The sequence below is a fragment of the Rhamphochromis longiceps genome, linkage group LG11 (genome assembly GCF_057381845.1).
Source record: "Rhamphochromis longiceps isolate RC_006_pf linkage group LG11, R_longiceps_female_GT1.1, whole genome shotgun sequence".
Taxonomy (NCBI): Eukaryota; Metazoa; Chordata; class Actinopteri; order Cichliformes; family Cichlidae; genus Rhamphochromis; species Rhamphochromis longiceps.
In genome coordinates, this window is record NC_140567.1 from 290,709 (window position 1) to 317,348 (window position 26,640).

Below are 26,640 nucleotides of genomic sequence, written 5' to 3' on the forward strand. Positions count from 1 at the left end.
TTAAATCTTCTCTTTTTATGCTTCTTTTTCTTAAATGTTATCATTTCTTCCTATATTTTTATCTCTTGATTACCTTAAATGTACACCCCCTTGGTCAACAGTCGCTGTTTTAAATGTGCTACATAAATAAATTTGACTTTGACAGGATCAGGGCATGCTCCTAATGAGACGACAGTGTCCTGGGGCATTTCCCCCCCACGTCTCGATGGTCATTGCGAGCTCCCGGACAGTCTGAAGTGCAATCTGCCACATGAGGCCAGGCATTGTTGGGCTCAGGCCCGATATGTAATGGCAGTCAGGTGCTCAGCCTGCAGAGGTCTGTGCCTTCCTCTGGAGGAGTCCTCAGACCAAACCGTTCATCTGCACGATGTTACGAGCAGCATAATGTTCTCTATGGTCTGTGCAACGTCAGAACTACTTCATGGCACCAGTAGTGACGCTGACCCCAGCTGCCTACAGCAGCCCAACAATAATGTTCAATGGAAAACAATATTAGTCTGACAGTAGTGTTAATGTAGTGTTTGCTCTTAACACATGATGTCGTGTTAAGAGAGCGGCTTGTCAGAGGGACCTATTAGTGTGTCGCACAGCAAACGAGAGCCTAAACTCAATAACAGCTCTCGTGAATAAACTACCTGATCTCCTGAATCCCGGGAAGGTTATGAAGATTAGTAATCAAAACTAAGACGGCTTTGGATTAGACTGTTTTATTGTCACTGAAAACCACAATACTCAAACTATGACACAAAGTTTGGTATCTGATGTGAAGTGGAAACGATATAACATTATTGTCCAGAGTAACGAACATGAATGAAAGAGAAGCCTACAGAGTAAATATGTACATGGATTCACAGTATTTGCACAATGTTATTTTTGTGTGCTTGTGTGTGTTTAGGGTTTAAAATGTGAGGACGGTGTTCCTGAGCTGGTTGTTTCTGGATCAGAGGTTCCTGAACCTCGTTCTTCCCAGAGGGAAGCAGGGAGCACAGACTGTGGTCTGGATGGGAGGATGATGTTATGAACCTTCTGCATAATGTGTTTCCAGGTTGTGTCTGCGATACGGGGCAGCTGAGCACCACACTCTGTGTAAATGCTTTCATTTGTCTTTACAGTGTGCAGTGAGATGCCCATCTGCTACAAAACAGCCAATGTTAATTCACCACCGCTCTTATTAATACATTTTACACACGAGTTTTGTGCTGTGAATGAATTAAAATAATGCAAGATTAGAAATGTTTCACCTGGTTTAACCTCTATGTACTGTTAACTGTAACGTTTGCATTCAGCTGCAAACACAGTGTTTGTATCCACACATGTGTAGAGGAGATGTTAGTTATTCTTTTCAGTATCAGTGCAGGTGTGAAGCCTGCTCTGGCTTTATTGATCCGGATTTATTTTAATGGACCTCAGAAAATCTGATTGGTGTCAATTTATTTTTCCACAAGTTCAAGATTGTTTGTTCCAGCTGAAGCTACAGGCTGCCCTTACAAAAAATGCAAGTTTGAAGCCTTATGTTAAAGGAGAGCAGTTTCCCTGAACCCAGACTGTGAGCTGGCATTACTGATATGACACAAACACAGAGCTGTGGTGTAGCTCGCACACTAATGGAATCTGCTGGATTCCATTAGTGGAATCCAGCAGATTCTGTCGTTGTTCTGTCTGCAGCCTGAATGTCTTTGTTGCACAATTCAAGGGTTGTGTTATCACACTGCAGGAGCAGAGGAGCCATGCTGGGGTACTTGGCGTGACTGTAACAGTGGATGTGCGTCCCTGACTGATAAGTCATGTTAGGTGACCAAGTATTGATGAAGTTTACCAACTGTAATGTAAACGATGTTTTCTAATTGTATCCACTGACAGTATTATACCCATTCAAGACATGCATGCAGCATGGGCTAGACCCCAAATGCTAGCTAAGCCTAACTACTGGCTTAGACGTCACCCAGCTTAACAAGGTCAGGTGTTGGGAAACCAGAACAGGACAGATGAGAAGCTGCCTACACGGGTAAGGACAGGAAACATGGAACTGATGTAACACGGCTACGCCAGCGAACCCACTCAGAGAGGTTATATGCATAAATGTGATGACTATGAACGGGCAAAGAACCAAGAAACACCTGGTAGCTCAGTGCTAGAACCTTTTGAAACTGAAGATCCAGAGACTGCAGCCCAATGGGAACAATGTGCACCAACTATTGTGGGAGGAGCTAAAGGTAAATGGACTGGTTCTAATATAGCGCTTTTCTACCCAATCTGAGCACTCAAAGCGCTTTATACAACTTGTTCATTCACCCAATCACACCAGCACGTTTCTAGGCTTCCAGTGCTACCTAACATTCACACCCCGATGGATGCACTGAAGAGCAACCTGGGATTAGTATCATGTCTTCTGGTTAGTAGGTGACCCGCTCTACCACCTGAGCTACAGCCACAGGTCGGCACTGCTGAGGCCTGTATTATGTAGCAATGAGTTTGATATGATCAAAGCAAACCTTTGAATTTAGCCTGAGCAACGTTTTTAAAGCCCCGGGAAAAGGCTGCTTTACTGGCACCGTGACCAGGCGGTGGTGCCACCATACCATGCTAGGAAGCACGTGGCGGTCATTAGAGTTTTCTTTTTGATAGTTGGAAAAATCTCCTTCTGTTGCAACACTTTTCTTTAGCAGGCAGAGATACTCCTGGGACATTTCATTGTTAGTAACCTTCTACTCTCGTAGCTGTGTGGCATAACATCCTGCAATGTGAACTCTGTGTTATTGCAGGTCTTTACCTTACAATATAAAGCACCTCGCAGGGATTGCTGTTGTGATTTTAACACTTTATAAATGAAAGTGAATTAAAAACTAGAGGCAGGTGATGAGGTTCTGTCAAGGCAGAACTGAAGGTGCAGTGTGTTTATAAAAATCAGCAGGTTGGACTCAGGCTGAGGTGTCACTGGCTGTTCACTCCTCAAAGCATTCAGGTGAGCAGCAATTAAATATGCCCAGTGAGCGCAGGTTACCTCACTGACGAGGTTAAGAGCAGCTTTAAGCTAAATGAGCTGGAGTAGGCATTAAGGCCATGTACACATGATAGCAAACTGAAAAACATATATATATATAGCAAATGTTTTTCAGTTTGCTATCATGGTGTGTCACGTGTAGAATTTTGAAGTGAAAAACAAATTGAATGTATTTTGGAATAAGGCTGGATCATGACAAATGCTGAATGAATACTTTCTGGATCCACTGTATCTGAAACAGTACCAGTGATATTTCTCTTTATTTATATGACGTTCCTCAGAGCACCTCCAACGTATCAGCATCATCAAGTTCTCGATGCATAGAAACACAGTGTTCCCTTCACGTCAACCCTGGAAGGCGTGGAGCTCCTGCTCACTGAAGCCCTGATGCTTCAACAACCTACAAGAAGAGCACACAGGAAAGGAGGTCAACGCAAAGCTGAGTCAGTTCACGCTACACATGGAAAATGTTCTCAGTGTGGTGTTGTTAGGCCCGTGCAGCTGAATGTTTTAAAAAGATTTCAGGTGGAAAAATATGTGCCATTAATTACATCAAGTCCTTGGAAAAAAAAAGAACAATAGAGCGCGGAGCTGAGGCAGTTTGGCCTTTGAATTTATAACACATTTATTATTTAATGATCATATAAAATCTGAGACTTTGCCGGAGTCTATGTGAACATGCTCGCTGCATGTTTCAATGATATTTCTAGGACGTATCACATGACTGTATTGGCGCTCTTAAATGCTGTGATTGCACACCAAGTGAAACAGTGCAGTCAGTCGAACAGAACATAGATCTCCGTGAGGATGGCTTTTAAATAAAACACTTTGTCAGAGCAGCAGTGCGGTTGTGTTACCTACCCGAGTGTTAGCTCTGTGAAGGCTGCAGGGCCACAGACACACACGTAGCATTTGGACCCATCAGGCCTGGACAGCAGCTCAGTAAGGATGGGCTCGTTCACCGAACCTTTCCGGCCGGTCCAGCGTTCACTGGGCTCAGAGAGGACATGCTCCACCTGAAACCTAACACACAGCAAACGGAAGACGAGACACGAGAGCCATTTTACATGTAGACATGTCTCCACAGCCATTCACTTCAGTTGAGAAGAGTTATTTTTCTGACACACCGGCTTATTGAAGCTCCAAAGGCTAAAACAAATATTGAACCAGCTATCTAAATTACATTTAACAGGACTGGCCTAAACTGGTTACTACTCCTCTCCTCATCGTCTCTCTTTCTCTGCATTTTCTTTTTCTTTCTTAGAGCTCGGGTTCTTTTCTACCGATGACTCCACCCTGCCGTTTGTTCACATGCACCACCTTAGAGGCTTGTTGTTAACACGACCCACAGTGTGAGGCCCTCCCCAGGCACACAGCTCCTATACCTGCCGTTATTAGCAGCCAGTTCATCCAGTTCAAAGCGCCAAAGAATGTCCTCTTCTCGTCGGTTAAAAAAGAGCAGCTTTGTGTTTCTGGAGACACACAAACATGTTGTAGGTTATGAAGCAAGCAGCCAACTGAAAAACACTACGACTGTTTTCTCAAACTAGTGTCAAGAGCACAGGGAGTTCACTGGTAAAACACCAGAGGTCACAGTGCACACAGAGCATCTAAGAACACAGTGTCAGAGCCTCAAACAAAATATAATCAACCACCCACACATGACAGACAGATGTTGCATCCAAACACTTTGGTTTTCATAAAATGATCAGGTTTGTGCAAACGTATTTGTTGTCTTGTTGGATTTGTAAGAATAAATCAAAGATGGTGAGTGGGTGTGAGATACTAAAGCTGTTGCACAGCTAACCAGATCCTTCAAGCACTCTGAAGTATTGATGGGAATCAAGAACCGGTTCCCAGAAGTCTAATTCCTTGTTACTTTGCTTGTCTATCCATCCCGCAGTTCCCCTTGCACTTCATAGTGCCACAGTCTTCAGAGTGGATGGACATGACTTTTATTTCTATAAAAGGAGTGCAAACTGCATCCACAGCAGCTGCATCATGCTGCTAACGCAACTTTAGAGCTTTGCAAACATGCTAATGCTAATCTAGCCAAAAACCCAGCGACGTTAAAGCTGAGTGAGGCGGCCCAGCAGACACACTCTATGTTTCAACAGTTAACATGAGCACTGATGAGCAGTCAGCCTCCGTTTCTACAGTACTATCACCATGGCAACCACTTTCATCTTTGCTTCGTGGTCACACCTAAGTACTAAGAGAAAGATGACGTGTGTCCTCATTAAGACAGATCAGTGTTGGTGTGTGGGGCTGTAGCTTTATGTGTTTAAATGGTGATTATCACACAGTGTGTTTCAGTGCGTTTTGGAAAAATGCAAAAACGGTGTAAAAAGTAGTGAAACAAATTCCTGGAAGGTAACGTACGGCACTACATTTAAGAAAAGTGACCAATAAGTAACTTTTTTGAGCAATGAAACCCAAAACTGATCACAACAAAGACGGGAAATATCTCCAGTACGCAAACATCTGACCCACAGCATGCAATGAATGAATGCAGGAATGTAAGGTCTTTGCAAGTCATCTTTTTTGTTTGCATGTTTGCTCTCTTGTTGTTTGTTTGTTTGTTTGTTCCTCTTGTTGTTTGTTTGTTTGTTTGTTCCTCTTGTTGTTTCCTTCTCTTGTTGTGTGTTTGCTTCTCTTGTTGTGTGTTTCCTTCTCTTGTTGTGTGTTTCTTTCCCTTGTTGTGTGTTTCTTTCCCTTGTTGCTTCTTTCTCTTGTTGCTTCTTTCTCTTGTTGTTTGTTTGCTTCTCTTGTTGTTTGTTTGCTTCTCTTGTTGTGTGTTTGCTTCTCTTGTTGTGTGTTTCTTTCCCTTGTTGCTTCTTTCTCTTGTTGTGTGTTTGCTTCTCTTGTTGTTTGTTTGCTTCTCTTGTTGTTTGTTTGCTTCTCTTGTTGTGTGTTTGCTTCTCTTGTTGTTTGTTTGCTTCTCTTGTTGTTTGTTTGCTTCTCTTGTTGTTTGTTTGCTTCTCTTGTTGTGTGTTTGCTTCTCTTGTTGTGTGTTTGCTTCTCTTGTTGTGTGTTTGCTTCTCTTGTTGTGTGTTTCTTTCCCTTGTTGCTTCTTTCTCTTGTTGTTTGTTTGCTTCTCTTGTTGTGTGTTTGCTTCTCTTGTTGTGTGTTTGCTTCTCTTGTTGTGTGTTTGCTTCTCTTGTTGTTTGTTTGCTTCTCTTGTTGTGTGTTTGCTTCTCTTGTTGTGTGTTTGCTTCTCTTGTGTGTTTCTTTCCCTTGTTGCTTCTTTCTCTTGTTGTTTGTTTGCTTCTCTTGTTGTTTGTTTGCTTCTCTTGTTGTGTGTTTGCTTCTCTTGTTGTGTGTTTGCTTCTCTTGTTGTTTGTTTGCTTCTCTTGTTGTTTGTTTGCTTCTCTTGTTGTGTGTTTCTTTCCCTTGTTGCGTGTTTGCTTCTCTTGTTGTGTGTTTGCTTTTCTTGTGTGTTTCTTTCCCTTGTTGCTTCTTTCTCTTGTTGTGTGTTTGCTTCTCTTGTTGTTTGTTTGCTTCTCTTGTTGTGTGTTTGCTTCTCTTGTTGTGTGTTTGCTTCTCTTGTTGTTTGTGTCCTTCTCTTGTTGTTTGTGTCCTTCTCTTGTTGTTTGTGTCCTTCTCTTGTTGTTTGTTTGCTTCTCTTGTTGTGTGTTTGCTTCTCTTGTTGTGTGTTTGCTTCTCTTGTTGTTTGTGTCCTTCTCTTGTTGTGTGTTTGCTTCTCTTGTTGTTTGTGTCCTTCTCTTGTTGTTTGTGTCCTTCTCTTGTTGTTTGTGTCCTTCTCTTGTTGTTTGTTTGCTTCTCTTGTTGTTTGTTTGCTTCTCTTGTTGTTTGTTTGCTTCTCATGCCCTGGAGACTCCTGATACAGTTCGGGGAGGTGACCAACAACCAGATGGTTGCTCCAAGTACATTGATTTATATAAATGAATGGACTTACTGATCAGCACTGAATACAAAGGTGTCACTTATGAGCGCTGCTTCTGAAAGTTTGCTCCTACCCGATGGTTTCGATGTCTTCGAGGGCCGCACGGATGAGACGAGCCATGGGCGTGAAGCCTGTGCCTGCAGCTATTAAGTAGAGGTTTGTAACATCACGAAGAGGGCGGAGACTGAAGGTGCCTTCTGGACCACTTACGGCCACACGGTCACCTAGAAGAGTAAACGCGTCATTATTACAACAGTTTCCACAGATTAAACACCTTCATCAAATCAAAATTCAGAACATTATTTACTGTTCGATGGCGAGTTGGTCGCGTTATTGTGCCGCACGTGGAAAAGCACACATTGGTTTTTTCATTGTACTTTTGTTTGTTACAGGTTAAGAGAGAGAAGTCACTGGACCTCATCCATGTTCCCACCCTGGGAGCTGCTCCCTGAATGTGACTCACCGACACTCAGGCTGCTGAGGTGTGGGGTGAACGCTCCACCAGGGTAGACTTTGATCATGAGGTAGAGGTCTGATTCCTGTGACCCGTTCTTAGAAGCTGCTGGAAATATGTGCTCCACTGGAGTGTACGGCCTCACTACCTCCACGTCTGCATGTAGATAACAAACAGTAAGATTTACAGCTGTGCCCGTCTCGGTGATGTCACACTCCCAGAAACAGTCCAAGGTCAGAGCTGTTTCGGTCTGTGATTCGCTGCCATTGAAATAATCAAACTAATATCAGCATTTTACTAACTGACCTGTCATCACTTATCTAGCTGTGCTCATTTTTAACTATAGTAAGGCTTAGAATGAGACTGGTGGAAACAGTTGTCACAAAAATGCGCAGTGATGTAAAAAATCATTACATAAAAGTTAGAAATCACATATGAATTGAATTATACACATTTGCAGGTCACTGAGTAAAATAAGTAGCGATCCCCTACAACCCAGCCACACAAAGGCTGTGCGCTACATCATAATGAACCGATGAGTCAGATACTCCTGAAGTAACAACCAGAGAGCTGTGACAGGACATCAAGACTGCAGACTCGGGAGTGGAAGAGCACAAACCCTGAGATGTGTGCAAACCTGCTGACCATCTACTGTTGCCAACAAGAGGCTCTCCACCAAGTGCAAGGTCATGTTTTCCATGTGGTTCAAATACTTATTTTACTCACTGAAAATCACTTTACAACTTTCATGTAATGTGTTTTTCTTATTTTCAGTTTGCGTCCTCTCCACATCAAAATGAAATGAGCACAATAATCAGATTTTATGCCTTATGCTGATTTTATTTGGAGGTTAGCAAACGCACACAGGCGGCAGCACTGGGGACCAGTTTGTCCCACTGATGAAAGAGGGCAGCACATTATTCTGGACAGGAGGCCTGCAAACTGAATGCACCTGGTTTAAGACACCAACAACAAGGATGTGAATACTCTGTACCACTGTGTACTTCATGGTTGTAGATGATAATGAAACATCCCCACACAATATAAACTTTCTAACACTGCTCTATTTTCAGCAGCTTACCACACCTGCTTCCACAGGTGTTTTTAAGCTTCCTCTAAACTGCAGCTTATACACGTTTCACCAGCTGCCTGTGCGACTGCTCACCTTGGACGAGCGCTTTCAGACAGACGTGTTTCCCGACTGGCACATGCATGACAGTCCCAGCAGGGAGCTGCAGTCTGAACAGGTAAGTGTTGTGGTTCACCTCAGTCTTAGACACCAACACACAATCCCGATAGAAGAGAGCTGTAAAACAGGGAACAGCAACGTGGTCTCCTATGTATCTTTCTTTTTGTCTGAGCACACAGCATGCAGGAAGCGAGTGGAGCGATGTGAACGGGCTACACGGGCACATCTGTGATGCTGTTGGAACCCACCTCGGTCCTTTTGGCGTACAAACGTATTATGGGACTCCAGAGGTTGACCGAGACTCGCCCATTTTCCGTGAGCACCTTTGCGTATGCTAACCTGGATCTTTCCCACGGAGAAAGCAGTGTGAACTGTAGATGATAACAACTTACCAACTTAAGGACAACAGCAACACAGTGCATGTTCATTTTACAGAATCTGTTTTCAAAGATGTTGTTCACCTGCAACATTTTCCTCAACTTCATCAGAAAGACCTGCAAAAGCACGACAGTCGATTTTACAAACAAAAGCATTTATTCATAAGCTTGAAACTCACATTAGGGCTGTGTTGACAGAAGCTGTGCTAAAAGCTGGAGGAACAATCTCCACAGGAGAAAAACTGGGGCTTCCACAAGTAACAGCACCTAAAAGTCTCATTAGACATTCAAGTAGTTCTGGCACCAAATCAAACCATAATCTGATTTTAGCTAAATCTGGATACCACCGATTCACACCTTTATAAAGCTAAGCAAAGACCAAGACTACAACCCCAGCTTTCAGATCCTCTATGGTGAAATGCTCAATGACAGCAGAAAGAGAAACATCTGCTGTGACTTGTGAGGGGTGAAGAGAACAGAGAGTCAGCAGCAACACATGTGGGAGCTAACAAATATCTCTGTAGGACTTCCACAACTGAGGAATGCTTGGGAGAAAGCTCTTGTGTAGCTGTGGTCAAACGTTTACACGAAACTCAGGCTCTCTTTGGGCTTTTAATGATTTCTTGGAACGGCTCTTTTCCCAAAGTGGACTGAAAAAAAAAACAAGAATTGAGCACACAAATCTAAATCCATTTTGTATTTTCTCTCACCAAAGTCAAACAGATACATACAGGCTTAAATACTGTACACACGTCCCAACTAATACTTGACTAAATGTCTCTCGGTATGTTGAACCTTGAACAGTTCGTTTAAATTGGTCAGTTTTACACATATTTCAATACAGTTCAGCTCGGAGCTTTGGGAAGGTTAATGTTAACCTGCTTTATGCAGAACAACAGCTGGGAACAGGTCTGAGATCACTGTCCTGTGCTGTTTTAACTGTCTAGCTGAAGAGTTCAGAGGTCGTCCTTCTTCTGCACCAGGACCACTGGCAGCAAAGCAGCCCCACAGCACGATGCTACCACCACCATGCTTGACAGCTGATCTGCTGTTCTTGGGGTGGCGATAGCTCAGGAGGTAGAGCGGGTCATCAGCTGATCTACCGACGTGCCCATCAGAGTACGAATGCGTATCGATGTTAGACAGAAAGAACTTAAGCGCAGATAAAAGGTGCTTGTACGGGTGAATGAGGCGTGCTGTATGAAGCTCCCGCTCTCGTCAGTGAAGCTCAGTGTTTGCCTCATGTGAGTTATTGTAGTTTGCTTTTCATTGATGCACCTATGCTGCCGGCCTCGCAGCAGGGCCACGTTGATGACCCCAGGAGCCTTTTACAGCTGAGGTGCTTTTTTAAAGTAGTGTATCACACTTCCAGCCCAGCAGCTCTTTAAGGCCTCTTAGCTTAGTGCCACACCTTACACAACCTTACCTCCTTACACAAGTCTGCTATGACTGACAGGCAGATGATAACAACAGTTAATGAAAATGTTTCTGTGTTTGCCAGATTGGACAGCTGAGAGTTGGGCTTTCATTATGTAGAGTGAAAGACTGCTGCAACGACACAGCGTAGTGAGCTGCGTAGGATCGATGCAACACAGCAATACTCACGCAAATGAATCATGTAGGACATTTTCCCCAGCAGCACCTCCAGTCGAAGAACACCTGCCTTTAGATCGACAGTGGTACAGCCTGAGCTGGGTATCTGACACATACAGATGGTACAGTTACTGTGTGCACAGCTGGTACTGGTTGTACTGGTTAGAGGAATGAAAGCAACACAGGACACAAGTGGAGCTCAATAACAGTCAGGGCCTGGATGCACACAGTGTAGAGGGGGGCATGTGAAGAGCTCCATCTTACAGCACATCACAGGTGGAGCGATTACCTTTCTTCTGGTATAAACAACCAGATGAACAGTGCCATCAGTCTGGAACCAATCGTACCTGCAGCAACAGGAAGAAGAGGATTTTGTCACTCGAGAGCTTCCTTATCAGATGTGTTCTTTAGGTGCTTACTGTCCTTCATACCGAGGGCGAGAGTCTTTGTCTGGAAGAGGAGCCACTGAAGTCGGTGAGGCGAGGCCAGTCACAGGTGGGGGAGGGAGGATTGCTATGGCAACAGACGAAACCATGTTAGGTGCAGCAAAAACTTTCAGTTGGAATAACAACAACACATCATACTAAACATGAACATACACAGCATGACTCGATTATATTTATCTGTATTTATTACAGATGTGCCAATAAACTGGTCACAGCTGCACACATGTTTATTTTTTAAACACAACTATGGCAGCACCAGGATGTAGCGTCACAGCAGTTTCTACATGTATACTTGTGAGAAGCCCCCCGACCCCCAGCTTCATAGACTTAGTTAAAGGCTGTGTTTTTCTGCAGAGTGCAGACGGATGTAAATCTCTGTGTACCTCTAACAGCTGTGGCGGCCTTGGTGCTCATCCTGCCCACCAGGCACTCTTTCAGCATAGACTCATAGTTGACCCAGCGATGGACCTGCTCACAAACACACATATACACTCATCCAAGTCAGTCTCACCCCAACCAATCACAGCAGATGGCCCCGCCCCTCCCTGAGCCTGGTTCTGCTGGAGGTTTCTTCCTGTTAAAAGGGAGTTTTTCCTTCCCACTGTCACCAACGTGCTGCTCACAGGGGGTCATATGATTGTTGGGTTTTCTCTGTATCTATCAATGTATTGTCTACCTTACACTATAAAGCCCCTTGAGGCGACTGTTGTTGTGATTTGGCGCTGTGTAAATAAAGCTGAATTGAAGCTTTGAGCTTACAAATCTATATCATACTGCAAACACAAGTCCTGCTGCAGTCTTACAGACTTATTTTCACCTCTGCTCAGCTTTGCCCGTTAGCGAGGCCCCACTTTCACACATGAAGCCAACAGGAGAGTCGTTTTAATTGACTCTGAGACTGATAAAGAACTATGTCACAGTCTGACGCTAAAATCGAAGCTAAACACATCGGCATGACTAAACAAACAAATCCTGCCTAGAATAAAGAGCGGACATGTGAAGTCGACTCTGTAACTGATTTATTGATTCCAGTGATGCTTGATAGGAAAATGAGCCTACAGGCGCTTCGTGTGCACACTGGTAAACCAATTAAACGTTTACCACTTATCATAAATCTGCAGATGCATTCCAGACTATACAATACACTGCATTTACTTTTTGCTTCCATACCTGGTCAAAGAGTTCAGTTCCATCTACTCCTGCTGCCTTCATCAGCTCCTCTTCTCCACCAGGGTGGTAGTCCATGTAGGCACTCACATTATACACCATACCTGTCAAAAACATCCACACAACGTTTTGTGTATTAAGTTATGTTTGTCCTCTGCAGACAGAAACAGATAAAACAGTATAAAACGATTGTTCAATATTATCATATTTTTAATTAATTATATTTTTAAAATTACACAGAATACACCCAGAAAACCCAGAAAGGTCCCACATCGTGAGCGTGCACACTCTGCTGAGAAATCAGCTGTGTTATCAGTGACTGGGCTCCTCACACAGAGAGACCTCGTCCTCAAAGGCTGCAGCACGTCTGCTTTACCTTAAATGAAACAGCTTCAAACTAGGGCGGGCCATGTTTATCGAATACACGCGAGGTATCGCGAGTTTTTCCACGTGCGACGCATAAATGGCTTTATCGTAACCATTGAGTATACGTCGCCATGGCAATATTAAGCTGTCTGCATGTAATTCACTGAGTTTTTTTTCTCCCACACACTGCAAATGCATCACTAATTCCCCCCTCCCAACCTGACACACTGCACTCAGCATGCGTGTTTATTTACTACAACATCGGGAAAAACATGGTGGCGGCGGGAGTTTGAGACTCGCTGTCGTTTGGATTGCACCAGTCGGGGGTTTTTGTAGTCGCCGTCTACACTTTTGTTTAGACAGTTTTTGTTTAAGCACAAAGGAGCACATTTTTAATTTCAGTTGTTTTGTCTGATGAAACATTGCTCGATGCCCTTTTCTGTTGCCGTGATCTTTTGTTAAATATCAGTGTTGTTGATGACAGAAAGAGACGAACAGCATCGTCACTGTGACAAACCTCTGTGGCGAACCCTCATAATGTCCTCCTGATACCACGGGACCCCACTTCATTTGACTGTTTTTAAAAGTATAAATTGCCAATCAATTCAGTGTTACAGCTTAGTTTTACTTAAGACCAACACATGACCACAAAATTTACCCTACATGTTACATTTTGGGCACTGTTTTGACACTATTTTTTTATTCCATTTCAAATGTATGTCTCATTTATACAAAATGTTTCTTTGTTTTTGGGTAAAAAATAAATTAAATCATCAGTTATTGTGATTATCGTTTCACAACCAGAGTCGGCTGCTTTAACAGATGATCACAGACGGGTTTATGTCAAAGTTAATGTAGGAAACTGTTTTTAAACTACAAGTTTTTTACTGGCAGCAAATAATCACATCTGTTGTCCTCTGGGCTCAAAAATGCCCCCGTTTGCTTTGACTGTTTATAAAGCAACAAGTACTGTCAAAGGAAAATAGTTTTTATATAATGTGATCAGCTTCATGAAATGTATTCTTTTATTGATCACTAAGCAAATGTCTACGTGACGTTTGACATGTACTTTTGTGTGATAAACAACTAATAGCTTCCTCTTTCTGTAAGAACATACAGACTTAGAAAAAGGGGAACCTCAGCTCAGAGTTCTTAGAATAAGAAGCTATTTGTACACACACACACACACACACACACACACACACACACACACACACACACACACAGACACACACGCACACACACAGACAAGTATAAATAAAGCACGCAGACAGTGATGAGACGCAGGTCGTGCGTCCATGACTGCTCTCGCGAGTAAAGACAACTGCAGTGTTTGTGTTTTCTAACTCAGGCGTCTTAGCTGAAGAACTACGGGGTGATTTAGAGAAATCCCCTGTCAAGTATAAAATATCATTTCTGTGTTTCAAGGTTTTATTCATCTTTATTCCAACTCATTGCCTGACAGTTTTCTATATTTTGGCATGGTAGGAACACCAGGGCATGAGTCTGAGTGAAGGCAAACTTTCATGAGGACAAAGGCGTGTCCATATTTGACCCAAGTGCAGGAGGAAGCTCAGGTTTATTCCTCTGCACTGGTCCCATCATGGACAGCATTCTTTCTGCAGTTGCAGGCCAAGGGTCATATACAGTAAACAAGCTGTTACAGGTGATTGTTTTCTTTTGGAAACCTGCAATGTTAGGGACAACTCACGTGTCCTGACTGCAGGACAGACTGTTTGCCATCGCACAAGAGCATGTTCCATGTACAGCTGGACCTGCATCACATGCTGCCCATGTTTTTGTCTCAAAGTTCCCTGGTTTACTTGGATGTTCTGTTGGACAGAGTCCTCTGAAGGGGACTTGGTGCTCATACAGTCACATCAGTACCAGGATCTTACATCACAGCAGGAGGAACACCCACTTGTTCCATACACCTCAAATGGGAGCACGTTTGTGTCATGAACGACGATCATCTATTGTGTCTTTATCAAGAAATTATGTCCTTTTTGTGCTTCTGTGATTAATCTTGTGTCACCTTTAAAACTTCTCTACCAGACTCAGGATGTCATAAACTGGCCGTAGCGACTCTGCTGGATGCACGGCAGTAAGAATCAACACACCCACATATGCCTACAGCTGCATTCGGTCCATTTTTCTTCCTCTCTTGTTGTCCCTCCTTGTTCATCATTGAGTTGGCTGTAGAGCAGGTCATCTGCTAATTGGATGGTTGTTGGTTCAATCTCTGTGTGCTCTAGTCTGGAGTTCTTACCAAGGTGTCCTTGGACAAGCTCCTCAGACTACCATGTCCTGGATGCCTGAGAACCTACTTGAACATAGTTCAGATTCTTCATCACTTTTCTTCACTTCATAGCCTTCTTCCACTTCTGCAGGTGGCTGATGTGCTTTTTCAGAGAAAGGGTAGCATGTGCTCTAAATATTGACAATATTTTCTATATCTTCTAACCCTGGATCTTCCTGAACATTGATTCTCCCTCCTCATTATACTAGAGGACAATATCTGCTTTGTCCTACTGGTCATTGCTTTGCACAACATGGTAAAAAAAAAAAAAAAAAGTATGCTCACAAGCCTCCACTGCAATGGAGACCTGTGAGCTACTTTCTGTGTATGTATTATTGTAGGGTCGACCTTACAATATGAAGCACCTTGATGCGGCTGTTGTTGTGATTTGGCGCTGTATAAATAAAATGTAATTGAATGTAGAGCACCTGCCTCCTCATTGTGCTGCCTGTTGTGGTTGTTATGACCAGTGCTTGACCCCACACATCAGTGATCCAAGATCAAAGATGTTTGAAAACAGTATGGTGTGAAAATACGGCTCTTTGCAACACTTTGTACTTTGGGGTCATTTTTGTCCCCGAGGACAAGAGATGTCATAAAATCCAATAAAAATCCCATAAATAACTCAAATTACTTAAAACTTATTCCAGTCATGCATAGTATAGTAATGAATAACTTCTGTTATTTTCAGACCATCTGATGAATAAAAAACACATTGTTGAGAGCAAAACATTTCTTTAGAGGACAAAAATGTCCCAAGGACAACACAAGGGTTCAAATAAAACATTTCAATTCATTCAGATTTTTTGTGTTCAAAGTAGAAAAACATACTGAACGGTGAATTTGAATGAGTACAGCTGTGCAATGTTGGGCCGTGTATGGTTGAAAATCACATTTGTTTTTGGAGGTTATTCAGACATATTGTGATATATCGTGTATCGTGATCAGAGATGGGCAGTAAGGGATTACTATTGCAAAAACGGTAATTAGATTACTGTTACTTTCCCGTAGGAACGCTGCGTTACTGCGTTACTAAAACCGTGATTTTTTGCGAGAATGTCTCACGACAGTGACGTAAGCGAGTGCGCTGTTAGTGACAACAGCTGTGTGCAGGTCAACAGTATATTATATATCGAGTGCGGAGAGAGTATGAGCGTGCAGCGTTTAAAGCGTGGAAGTACTGACCTTACTTTAAGTTTGATTCCATAAAAAGTGACAAAAACATTAGTGTCCGCTGTGCGTGGGAAGAAAACTTCTTTTTACAGTGAAAAAACCCCTAAACTTCAGAGCAAGCACCGAGTAGCTACGACGTAATGGGAAACTCACAGAGAAACTCGCGGATTCTTCCACTGACCGCGGCACACCTGCACCAGGGTAAACCTCCGCCTGCCCCACTCCTGCTTTACAGGTGAAAATAGAGCAACAGGACCACTGAGTCTTTGACTTTATTTATTTTCTGCTGTGTTTTACTTGCATCTATTTAGTTTGTCATATTTGTTTGTTATATAGTTTGTCAAAAGGACAAACTTCACAAAGAGAAGTGCCATGAAGTTTTCTCCAAGAAGAAAGGCCTCTGCAGACTCACCTCGTATGCAGGTCCAGCAGTCCTCTCTCCTGTTGTGTTTCTGCAGTTCTTCCTCAGTAACTTCAATGAGGCGCCCTCTGAGTCCAGTAAGATCTTTTCCACTCTTGGCAAACCGAATCCAGTCCATGAGACTGTGGCCCGGCTTCAAGGCCACCTTTGAGGGCAGAGTCATGAAAAACGTTAGGAACTCATTTTAGACAGCAGAGCTCTGGAGCTTTGTGGAAACTCAATTCTGCTAATATGCCAGATGTTAATGGTGTGACGTTCAAAACCCCAAAACTCTGAACGAATAAATACTGCTCTCTAATGCAAAACATAAATCTGCCATAACAGCAACCAGCCTTGTTACTTCACATACACAACAACTGATGCATCCCACGAAGTAAGCTCTGACATTATTTTACGTTTACTTATTTAGCAGAATATTTGCTTCCGCCACTGAAAAAACAACAAACAAAAAACATTTTCACTTGGAATAAATTAGGCACGAACTCGTTGTTGGATTCGACATTTCCAGGTAACAACATGAAATCTTGATTTATGTGGCAAAAAGTGTTCAGTTGTTCTCATGAGCGGAAACGACGACACAGGTGTCTCCAGATTACTCGGTTATTTCCACTGCGAGTTTATTTTATGTGCCAGGTTTAACTCACTGACTTATTTGCCAGAATAGAAGCTCTGATTTATTAGAATAATAAAGAGAAATGTAAAAAAAAGTCAATTGCGCAATAAATATTTTGGAGGATAATTAATAAATGGTTACAAAAGTAAAGAAGGGAGAAAGCGCATCAACACAATAAAGTGTGTAACGGGCGTGTGCGGGATTCACGGGTGTTCGGGGGATCCAGAAAGTGAGTTACCTTGTTCCTCCCGGACTGGCCGGACGGAGAGACCCGCTGCTGGGAGCTCGGTGCCGGAAAGGACTGGGTCGGGACGTTTAACATGTTGTGAACGGTCCGGAAGCAGCCCCACTTTCGTACAAACCCTGTTTAACCAGCGGCAGTTTAACACAGTCACACACAAACACCAGATATCACAGTGCTGTCATGCTGTCGGCGGTGCTAGCTCAGGACACATCTCGGCCGAGCAGTGCTGCTAGGCTAAGCTAGGCTAACAGGTCAACGCACTTTAGAGGCAAATCTAAAGAGTGAGACTTCGACTGAAGTTAATGTTCGCGAGTTGAAAGAAATATTTAATAATCAAATCCAGTAGTTCTCCTTATCCAGGATGTAAGTGCGAACTACCGCCTGGCTTAAGCTTCCGTAAATAAATAAGACTACATTTGTCGCGCAGTCTGACGACAAAGTCAACACGTGAAGTCATCATTTTGCGACGTCGCTGCTTCGCGACCAAACAAGTTTAACGTGAGCAGATTATCTTTCTGTATTCTTACGATAAAAATATGAATTTAAGAAAATGCTCGATTATGATCCACCAGATTCTCCCGTGTCTGGGAGCTGAGATCGTCATAAGTTTGTGGACTTCCCAGTTGTTTAGCTTCTTTCTAGACTTCAAATCAGCTAAAGCCTCTTTCCAGTCTTATTGACCGAAGCTCCTGAAGTGCAAAGTCATTGATGCTGTTCATACTTTTAAATAAATTCATTTCAGCTCAGTTTTATTTTTATAATACCAAATCACAGCAAGAGTTGCCTCCAGGTTTATATTGTATGACAAGGATCTTACAATAACGCAGAGAAAACCCCAACATGGGAAGGAAGGAAAACTCCCTTTTAACAGGAAGAACCTTCCAAACAGGCTCAGTGAGGGGCAGCAATCTGCCCCAACTGTAAACATTGTAAAGTGAGTTTCATCTTTCATCAATTATTTATGTTTTGTTGCTTTCATTTTGTATTATGTGTGTATTTTTCTAAATCTATAGTTTATTCTTCAATTCAGCTGCCAGTGCACTAATCAATGCGATTTGCCAGATGTTTCCAACACAACTCTTTCATATGAACACGCTTGTATCAGTAAACCCCAGGTTAACTTAGCAGGCTGATAACCAGCATCATGCAACCACTTATGCTGACCGTCAGTGTTAGGGGAAGTGCTTCCAGGTCATGAAAAGATACTCTGGATATGTTGAACTTGCTTCATAGTACAGAAGGCTCAGAGTGAACTCTAGAGTTACCCAGATCAGCCCACACCCTGCCTTGTAGTACAGGCCTCAGGGTTTCCTCGGGGTGCTGCAGTTAAGACATTTACAAACAACATCAGCAAAACATTGGTGACACTGTGTGATGTCTTTGGTAGGGTGTCACTACAGAACAAGAAGAGCTGCATCAAAAACAACACTGATTACACCACTCAGAAAAACTCACAACAATTCAAAGTTAGCTTGAATAGAGTCGGGTTAGTTACACTGACATGAAAACACACCTGAAATTAAACTACTGAAAAAAGTGACAACAGATGAACTATTTCCTCCCTCACTCCCGCCGTCATCTTCCTCCTCCTCCTCGTCTGAATCTGTCTGGTTGTCAGCTGGCATTGTGGAAACGTGGCATCTTCATTTCAGTGTTACTACTGTGCACTCTAAAAGACATCATGGCAGCTGGAGGGTTTGCTTTTCAAAGGCTAATCTGCTAAGAGGATTAATGGACAAGAGTGCCCAACCTTCACAATAAAAGTCTGTATGTACCTAGTCAAGACTCACGGAGAGAGGGTTGGTAGAGAGCAGTAACATTAGTTTTTCTCAAATGTTAAAACACAAAAGCCAATCCTGTAACCCAAATGACCAGTAGTCTAAACACATTTACTAAATGTAGCCACCATATTCCAGTACCGTAAACACATGTCACATGAAGACACAATTCACAAAACACAACCCACTGTACTCATAAATCTAAACACATTTTTCCTTGCTAAAACACATGTTGCAAAACAACTCTGCTCATATCCTCAAATGAAAGCCCATGTGATGCAAAATGCTTGCCACAGTCACCAATCTTTGAACACAGGGAACACACCTGGCGTCAGTCACTACACACAATGACTCAAAATTGAAGACACTTGTTGCTAATGCTGTACCCACATGTAAAAGCAAGTTCAGAGTGCACAGTATGCTGAAGATTCCAAACAAACACAATGGATGAAGGCAGAGTCAGGGGAAGAGGAATTTGATGCAGAGGAGGGAGAAGAGCTGGCCCTGGAAGAAGAGGAGCAGGCCAATGAGGAAGAGGAGTTCAAATGAGAGGAGGAAGAGGAGCGACCAACGAGGAAGAGGAGGAGGCCAACATGGGAGAGGAGAAGGTCCAGGAGGGAGAGCAAGACAACCTCGCACCATCATTACGGACGAGATGCGAGCAACAGCTCAGCGACATGATGCCGCACAGTGATTGTGGTGTGTGTGGTGTGAATAACGTAAATACACTTCACACCCTGTTCATGTTTTCAAGATTACTGTTGTGTGCAATAGATTCTGTTTTTGCATTGAGTTGTGTTACAGTAGTGTACGTACATGCAGGATTTTCCATAGATTTATACTACTCATATGAAACTCACAAATCTAAATGCCTAATCCTCTGCAGGGATCTACGACGATCCGTTACTGTATAGTTTCTAAAATATGCATTGGCAGTTATGGAACAAAGAACCTTCTCACAAATTGAGCATTGTGTTTTCAATTGTTTTGCTGTAGTGTGTAATGCTGTGTATAGTGTTTACAGTTTTGACAGCTTCGAGCTGCTCTCTTGGTGTGGGAGTTTGAGTTTTGCAGTGGGAAGGTGTGGTTGTGTTTATGTAGCTTTAGAGAAGGGTGTTGTGTTTGGACATTGGGGGACCTGGTGGTAACGTTTGTGACATGTGTTTTAGCATTTGAGAAAAACTGTAATGATGGCCAGGCTTCATGAAGGGTATTATTGAATATTTCAGTGAACTCAGACTGTTTGGTAAAATGTAGTCTAAAACTATAATATGTGTTCTTGGTTCATTACTTACTTGGACTTGTGTTATTTGATATTTTTCTTGCTTTGCTGCTGGGTTTGCAGTAACTCATACCCCAGCACGTGGAACTTTAGTGGGCATCGCTACAAGTTGTTCTATGTTCCTCCCTGCAGGTGGCAGCAGAGGTCAGCAGTAATGACTGGACGGGTTACATCAGTCTTTGTGGAAGTTATTTTGTTGCCTGGATGGATCAACACAGAGTTAGAGCTCAGTTATGTCAGATTGGAGTGGACATGTGTTAGGATGTGAAAGTGTTTGTTGCCTCTCCATGTTCATGTTTCAGTCCTTTTTCTTTAAGTTCTCCGTCTGCTTGAATCTCGTGCGTGTATTCTCTGTTAGTCCCAACTGTACTATATTTAAATGAGACTTTTGCTAATGTGCATGTCACGTAGCAAATAATAACTATAATTTTCCTTTCTATCTCCTTTTTTGTCTGTCCTTCTATGTGTCCCTGCCTCCTAGCAGATCCAGCTGAAGGCCAGATAATTACAATTTCAAAACCATTTGCCAGATCATTACCAGCTAATCCCATGTTTGGTCTGATGAGTCACGCGCCTCATTTGCCACGGTGCATGCAGCTTGGGGCCCTTTCACAAACACTGGCCAAGGACCACCAGCCTGCCCTCGGGGGCCACCACACTGCTTGGGTTGGGCTTGGGATGGTGGGTTGTTCCTCCACGACAATCAGGGATCCATTACAGAGGAAATTAAGGGACAGAGTGTAAATCTAGACAAGATTTTTAAAGATTATTGGGCCTTGTGTTTGTGTGCAGACTAAAGCGATGCACTTAAGCAATCATTCTGTGAGGATAAAAGTCCCATTCATTTTTATCTATCCCTTTGCATGCTCTCTGTTCATACATCTTTCTGCACTCTGCACTATAAATTAATGTTGTAATCACTCCCACATCTCATAGGTCCCTCCTGTACCTGCTACTTGTCTAGAACATGCGCTACCAGCCATATTGGTTAACGATTAACAGGAAGTTGGTCTAATGCAGATAATGAAGGAGACCTCCATAGTGTTGGTATACAAATAAAAATTTATGCAAGCTGTGTGCGAATTGGGAAACGTAAAAATATCAGTCAGAAATCGTTTTTCGGTTATTGCAGTCTGAAAAGATTGAAATATGCAGTTTAATTTACCAAAAATATTTAAGCTCTGAATTATGTAGTAGTGTTTGGAATGTGACCCTTGTGCTGAGGATTAAAGTTTCACGAATGAACACACGAGTTGTTAGGGTTTGTATGCAGTGGCTAATAGCTGATAAAATCAGCAGCTGATTCTCATGATGCCACAGACAATGAGAAATAAGGAGATGCTTACAGCTGCTGTTTGTGGCAGTTAGTGCATAGACAGACAGAACAGAGAAAAAACCCAGAAGACATGAAGAGAAGTGGGCTGTTACGGCCAAATCTTTATAGTTCAGTTTCAAAAACACTCCAGTATCTGAATTTGAATAAAGAGAAACTTCACATTTCACTGAGCAAAACCTAAGACAGCAGAAAACATGAGGTCAAAATGCACAGCACTGCTACGGACTACTGCAAGGTTCAAAATCATTCCTGGTGGCGTCATCACCGTACATGTCTCATTAGACATGGTGATTTGTTAGTTTGTCATATATAATCATGATGATAGTATATTTTTGATGTTTGATTGATTTGATTGATTTTTGATTGAATCTTTATTTTGAACATGTTGAAAAAGTATAAAAAAAATAGAATTAAAAGAGACAAATGAACAAAGCAAACAAAAGGAAAACGAGCAACCACAACTCCAAATAACGTCCATGTTCAAAAAGGAGCAGGAAGAAGCATATGCTTATTTAATCCCACCCCTTTTCTACTATCTAGTATCAATAGACTACAGAAATACCTCCTTGTAATTACATTATATGTTATGTGTAAATTTTTTTTTTTAATATATACACATATATGTTTCTATCTATCCATACCTACGTATATACACACATACGCACATATACACATTTTCAATAACCCCATTAACACCTCAAGGATACACAACCTACAATTTTATATATATTTAATATATATATATATATATATATATATATATATATATATATACCCATACCAACAAACCCGTGCATGCGCACACACATGAAAATATTAGACAAGAACACCCTATCAAATCTCTACCTTTTCCCTGTACCCTGTAAAAACCATATCCTTAAACCGCTTTTTAAACTGCGCCATGCTTGGACATTGCTTCATATCTTTACTTAGTCTGTTCCACAGCTTCACTCTACACACAGAGATGCAAAAACTTTTTAATGTTGTACGGATACGAGGATGTTTTAAATTTAATTCCCCCCTCAAATTGTATCCCCGTTCCCTTTTAGAAAACATTTTTAGAATATTGTCAGGAAGCAGGTTATTTATTGCTTTATATATAATTTGTGCTGTGAGAAAATGAACCAGATCTGTGAATTTTAGAATTTTGGATTTTAAGAATAGTGGATTTGTATGATCTCTGTTACCAGTTTTATGGATTATCCTTATGGCCCTTTTTTGTAATATAAAGATTGATGATAGCGAACATTTGTAAGTATTGCCCCAAACCTCTGCACAGTAATTCAAATACGGTGCAATCAGGGAACAATAGAGAATGTGGAGTGATTTGTGGTCCAGAATGTGTTTTACTTTACTCAAGATTGAGACACTTCTTGAAATTTTGTTATGTATATGATTTATATGAGACTTCCAGTTTAATTTATCATCTATAATCACACCAAGAAACTTATGTTCAAGTACTCTTTCAATTTCCACACCATCTACATGAATCTGCACTTGTGCATTTCTAAGGGAATTCCCAAATAAGATAATTTTAGTTTTACTTAGATTTAGCGATAGTTTGTTCCTGTTAAACCATTTTTTAATTTTGCACATTTCTGAAGTAATTGTATCCAGCAGCTCCTTTAGATTCCCCCCAGAACAAAAAATATTTGTGTCATCTGCAAATAATACTAATTTTAATACATCAGATGCCTTACAAATATCATTTATATAAATAATAAATATTTGTAAGGCATCTGATATATTAAAATTAGTATTATGTTCAGTGGATGTACCTGATCTAGGCTCAGCTGTCACATCTCAGCAACAGGAAATTACCAGTTGTTCTGGACAATTGTTTCCTGATACTTCTTTCACAACTAGCCATCTGTGCCAGGACTTTGCCGAGCAGCTGTGAAGATAGGCAGCATGAAAAACACTTGGTTCGTACCAGAAGCCGCCCATTAGACCTTAATGTCCATCTGCTTCTTCCTCTGCATGTTCAGCCCTTATTGCCGGTGTCTTCTCGTAAACATTTGCAGTGAATGGACTGTTTGCTGTTGTTGACAGTTAGTTCCCAGTGGCATGCGGTTGTTGGATTGGCTGAATGTACGGTGTTCTGGCCTGGGTCAGTTGACCAGAAACAGAGTTTCCATGGTAACTCATGCGGTCGAGGCGGGTAGATCAACAAATAACTTTGGCGACCATTTTATTTGATGTGCTGCACACTTGCCGTCATCACTCCAACCTTGTCGGAGGCATTTGCCAAACACGTCAGTTGTTCTTGTTTGTGTGCACACGTGTATAAATGCATCTGTCTTACCAAAGTCTTAATGACTATTCAGACCAATGTAATTTATTACATGTGGAATCGTGGTTTCAAACTCCAACTGCAGTTATGGGTAATATGCAGAGATATTACACGTTAAAAGTAACGTGTTTCTGTGATTTGATTACTTTTTTCAAGTAATGAGTAAAGTAAGGGTTAGGGTTAGGTGACGGGCCAACCTCCACCCGCCCCACTCCTGCTAAACAGGTGACAATAGATTTAAGAGCTGCTGAATCTTTGATTTTATTCATTTTCTGCTGTGTTTTACTTGCATCTATTTGAAAGAGTGAGTGTATACACAAAACATTATTTTATTTTATATACTGGAATATGCAGACAATAGGTTTAAATGTTAACGAATTTCTTTAAGTCAAAGCCTGTTGCATATAATTACATTTTTGCTTGATGTGCAGAAAGTTCAAAGATTCAAACTATCCATCCATCCATCCATCCGCTTCCGCTTATCCTTTTCAGGGTCGCGGGGGGCACTGGAGCCTATCCCAGCTGTCATAGGGCGAGAGGCGGGGTACACCCTGGACAGGTTGCCAGTCTGTCGCAGGGCCAACACACAGGGACAGACAACCATTCACACTCACATTCACTCGCACATTCACACCTAGTGACAATTTGGATTATCCAATTAACCTATCCCCACAAGCTGCATGTCTTTGGACGGTGGGAGGAAGCCGGAGTACCCGGAGGGAACCCACGCAAACACGGGGAGAACATGCAGACTCCACACAGAAAGACCCCGGCCTGATGTTGGAATTTAACTCAGGACCTTCTTGCTGTGCGGCAACAGTGCTAACCACCGTGCCACCATGCTACCTACATATATATATATACATACATATATATATATATATATATATGTATGTATATATATATATATATATATATATATATATATATATATATATATATATATATATATATATATACATACATATATATATATATACATACATATATATATATATACATATATATATATATACATATATATATATGTATGTATATATATATATATATATATTTATACTCAAGTGGCTCAAGTAGTACAAAGTAGGTTTTTTATTTCAAATATTGTACAATAAGAGAAAAACTGCAAACATGAGCATAGATGACACCACGGTGATTGGCCTCATCAGTGACAACGATGAGGCCGCCTACAGGGAGGAGGTGGATCGTCTGGCTGAGTGGTGCGACACAAACAACCTGCTGCTTAACACCGAGAAGACCAAGGAGCTCATCGTGGACTACAGGAGGAATGCTGACCCACATCCACCCATCCACATTAAGGGGACGGCTGTGGAGCGTGTGAGCAGCTTCAAGTTCCTGGGAGTCCACATCTCCGAGGATCTCACCTGGACGACCAACTGCTCCAAGCTGGTCAAGAAGGCTCACCAGTGCCTCTTCTTCTTGAGGACTCTGAGGAAGAACCACCTGTCCTCAGACATCCTGGTGAACTTCTATCGCTGCACCATCGAGAGCATCCTGACCAACTGTATAACAGTCTGGTACGGGAACTGCTCTGCCTCGGACCGGAAGGCGTTGCAGAGGGTCATGAAAACTGCCCAGCGCATCGCCGGAGCACCACTTCCTGCCATAAAAGACATCTACAGGAAGCGGTGTCTGAAAAGGGCTGGGAAAATCATCAAAGACCCCAGTCACCCATCACATGGACTCTTCACCCTCCTGCCCTCTGGGAGGCGCCACAGGAGCCTCCGGACTAAGACCACCAGGTACCGGAACAGCTTCTTCCCCACAGCTGTCAGACTCCTGAACTCTGCCTCCTGACATCTGACCCACGTTAAACTCATGGACTGAACATACACACACCCACAATGGACAACTGTACCCTCAAACACAATAATAACATGGACTGAACCACCACTCACAACCACCAGCACTTTATATAGCCTCTGTAGAAACTATCTACACCCTCACTTATCTTAACTGCACTACTGTATAGCTCTGTGTAAATAATCATTCTGTACATTCGATAATCTTTAATCCTACAACTGTTTACAACTTGCATAGTTCCCATTTCTGTATAGCTGTATATCTCAGATTCTGTAAAGTTATTTATTTCATATTCTGTATAGTTTTTCATATTTATATCCTGTTCATATCCTGTACATAGCTTGTACTCACTACAGCCTGTACATACTTATAGTTATAGAATATTCACAACATACTTCATACCGTGTACATTATAACATACCATAATAGACCCATTTCTGTAATATACTCACATATCTATATTATTGCTAATATATATTGTAATATATCTATATCACTAAAGCACTTCTGGATGGATGCAAACTGCATTTCGTTGCCCTGTACCTGTGCATGTGCAATGACAATAAAGTTGAATTCTATTCTATTCTATTCTATAAATCTTTTTTCTCCCTCGTAACAAACTGAAGCCTTTTGTTGACCAAATAAACACACTGGTCTCTTTCTGTCCACACACGTGGCAGCACTTCTGCTATCATTGTGTTTGTATTTAACAAAATCAAAATGCAGACATAAATGTGCACATTAGAACTGTTGCACTCAACAAAAAACACATCCTCCCTAACAGAAAAAGTAACTTCAAGGGCCAAATTGCATCCTATTTTTTACATAAACCTATGGGTCATAAGTAGGGCTGACACGGGCCAGAAGAGGCCCCGGG

At 42.0% G+C, this 26,640-nt stretch overlaps 1 protein-coding gene and 1 long non-coding RNA gene across 2 annotated transcripts in view; both read right to left on the minus strand.

Moving 5' to 3' along the window:
• Positions 1-26,317, minus strand: part of LOC146658350 (uncharacterized) — a 237,701-nt gene extending 211,384 nt beyond the window's left edge. The window contains exon 1 of the long non-coding RNA XR_014913694.1: positions 26,261-26,317. This is a non-coding gene — a long non-coding RNA (uncharacterized LOC146658350). The remainder of the gene's footprint in view (positions 1-26,260) is intronic.
• cyb5r4 (cytochrome b5 reductase 4) lies at positions 1,426-17,682 on the minus strand. Its single transcript, XM_085421964.1, has 15 exons — positions 17,245-17,682; positions 16,385-16,538; positions 12,138-12,238; positions 11,351-11,435; positions 10,953-11,034; positions 10,811-10,868; positions 10,534-10,627; positions 9,013-9,045; positions 8,800-8,922; positions 8,528-8,668; positions 7,372-7,518; positions 6,982-7,132; positions 4,387-4,473; positions 3,863-4,024; positions 1,426-3,401 (listed from the first exon to the last, which is right to left on the minus strand). The coding sequence occupies exons 1-15, from the start codon at positions 17,326-17,328 to the stop codon at positions 3,347-3,349; spliced, it is 1,557 nt and encodes a 518-aa protein (XP_085278090.1). The 5' UTR covers positions 17,329-17,682; the 3' UTR covers positions 1,426-3,346.
• Positions 26,318-26,640: the final 323 nt, after the last annotated feature.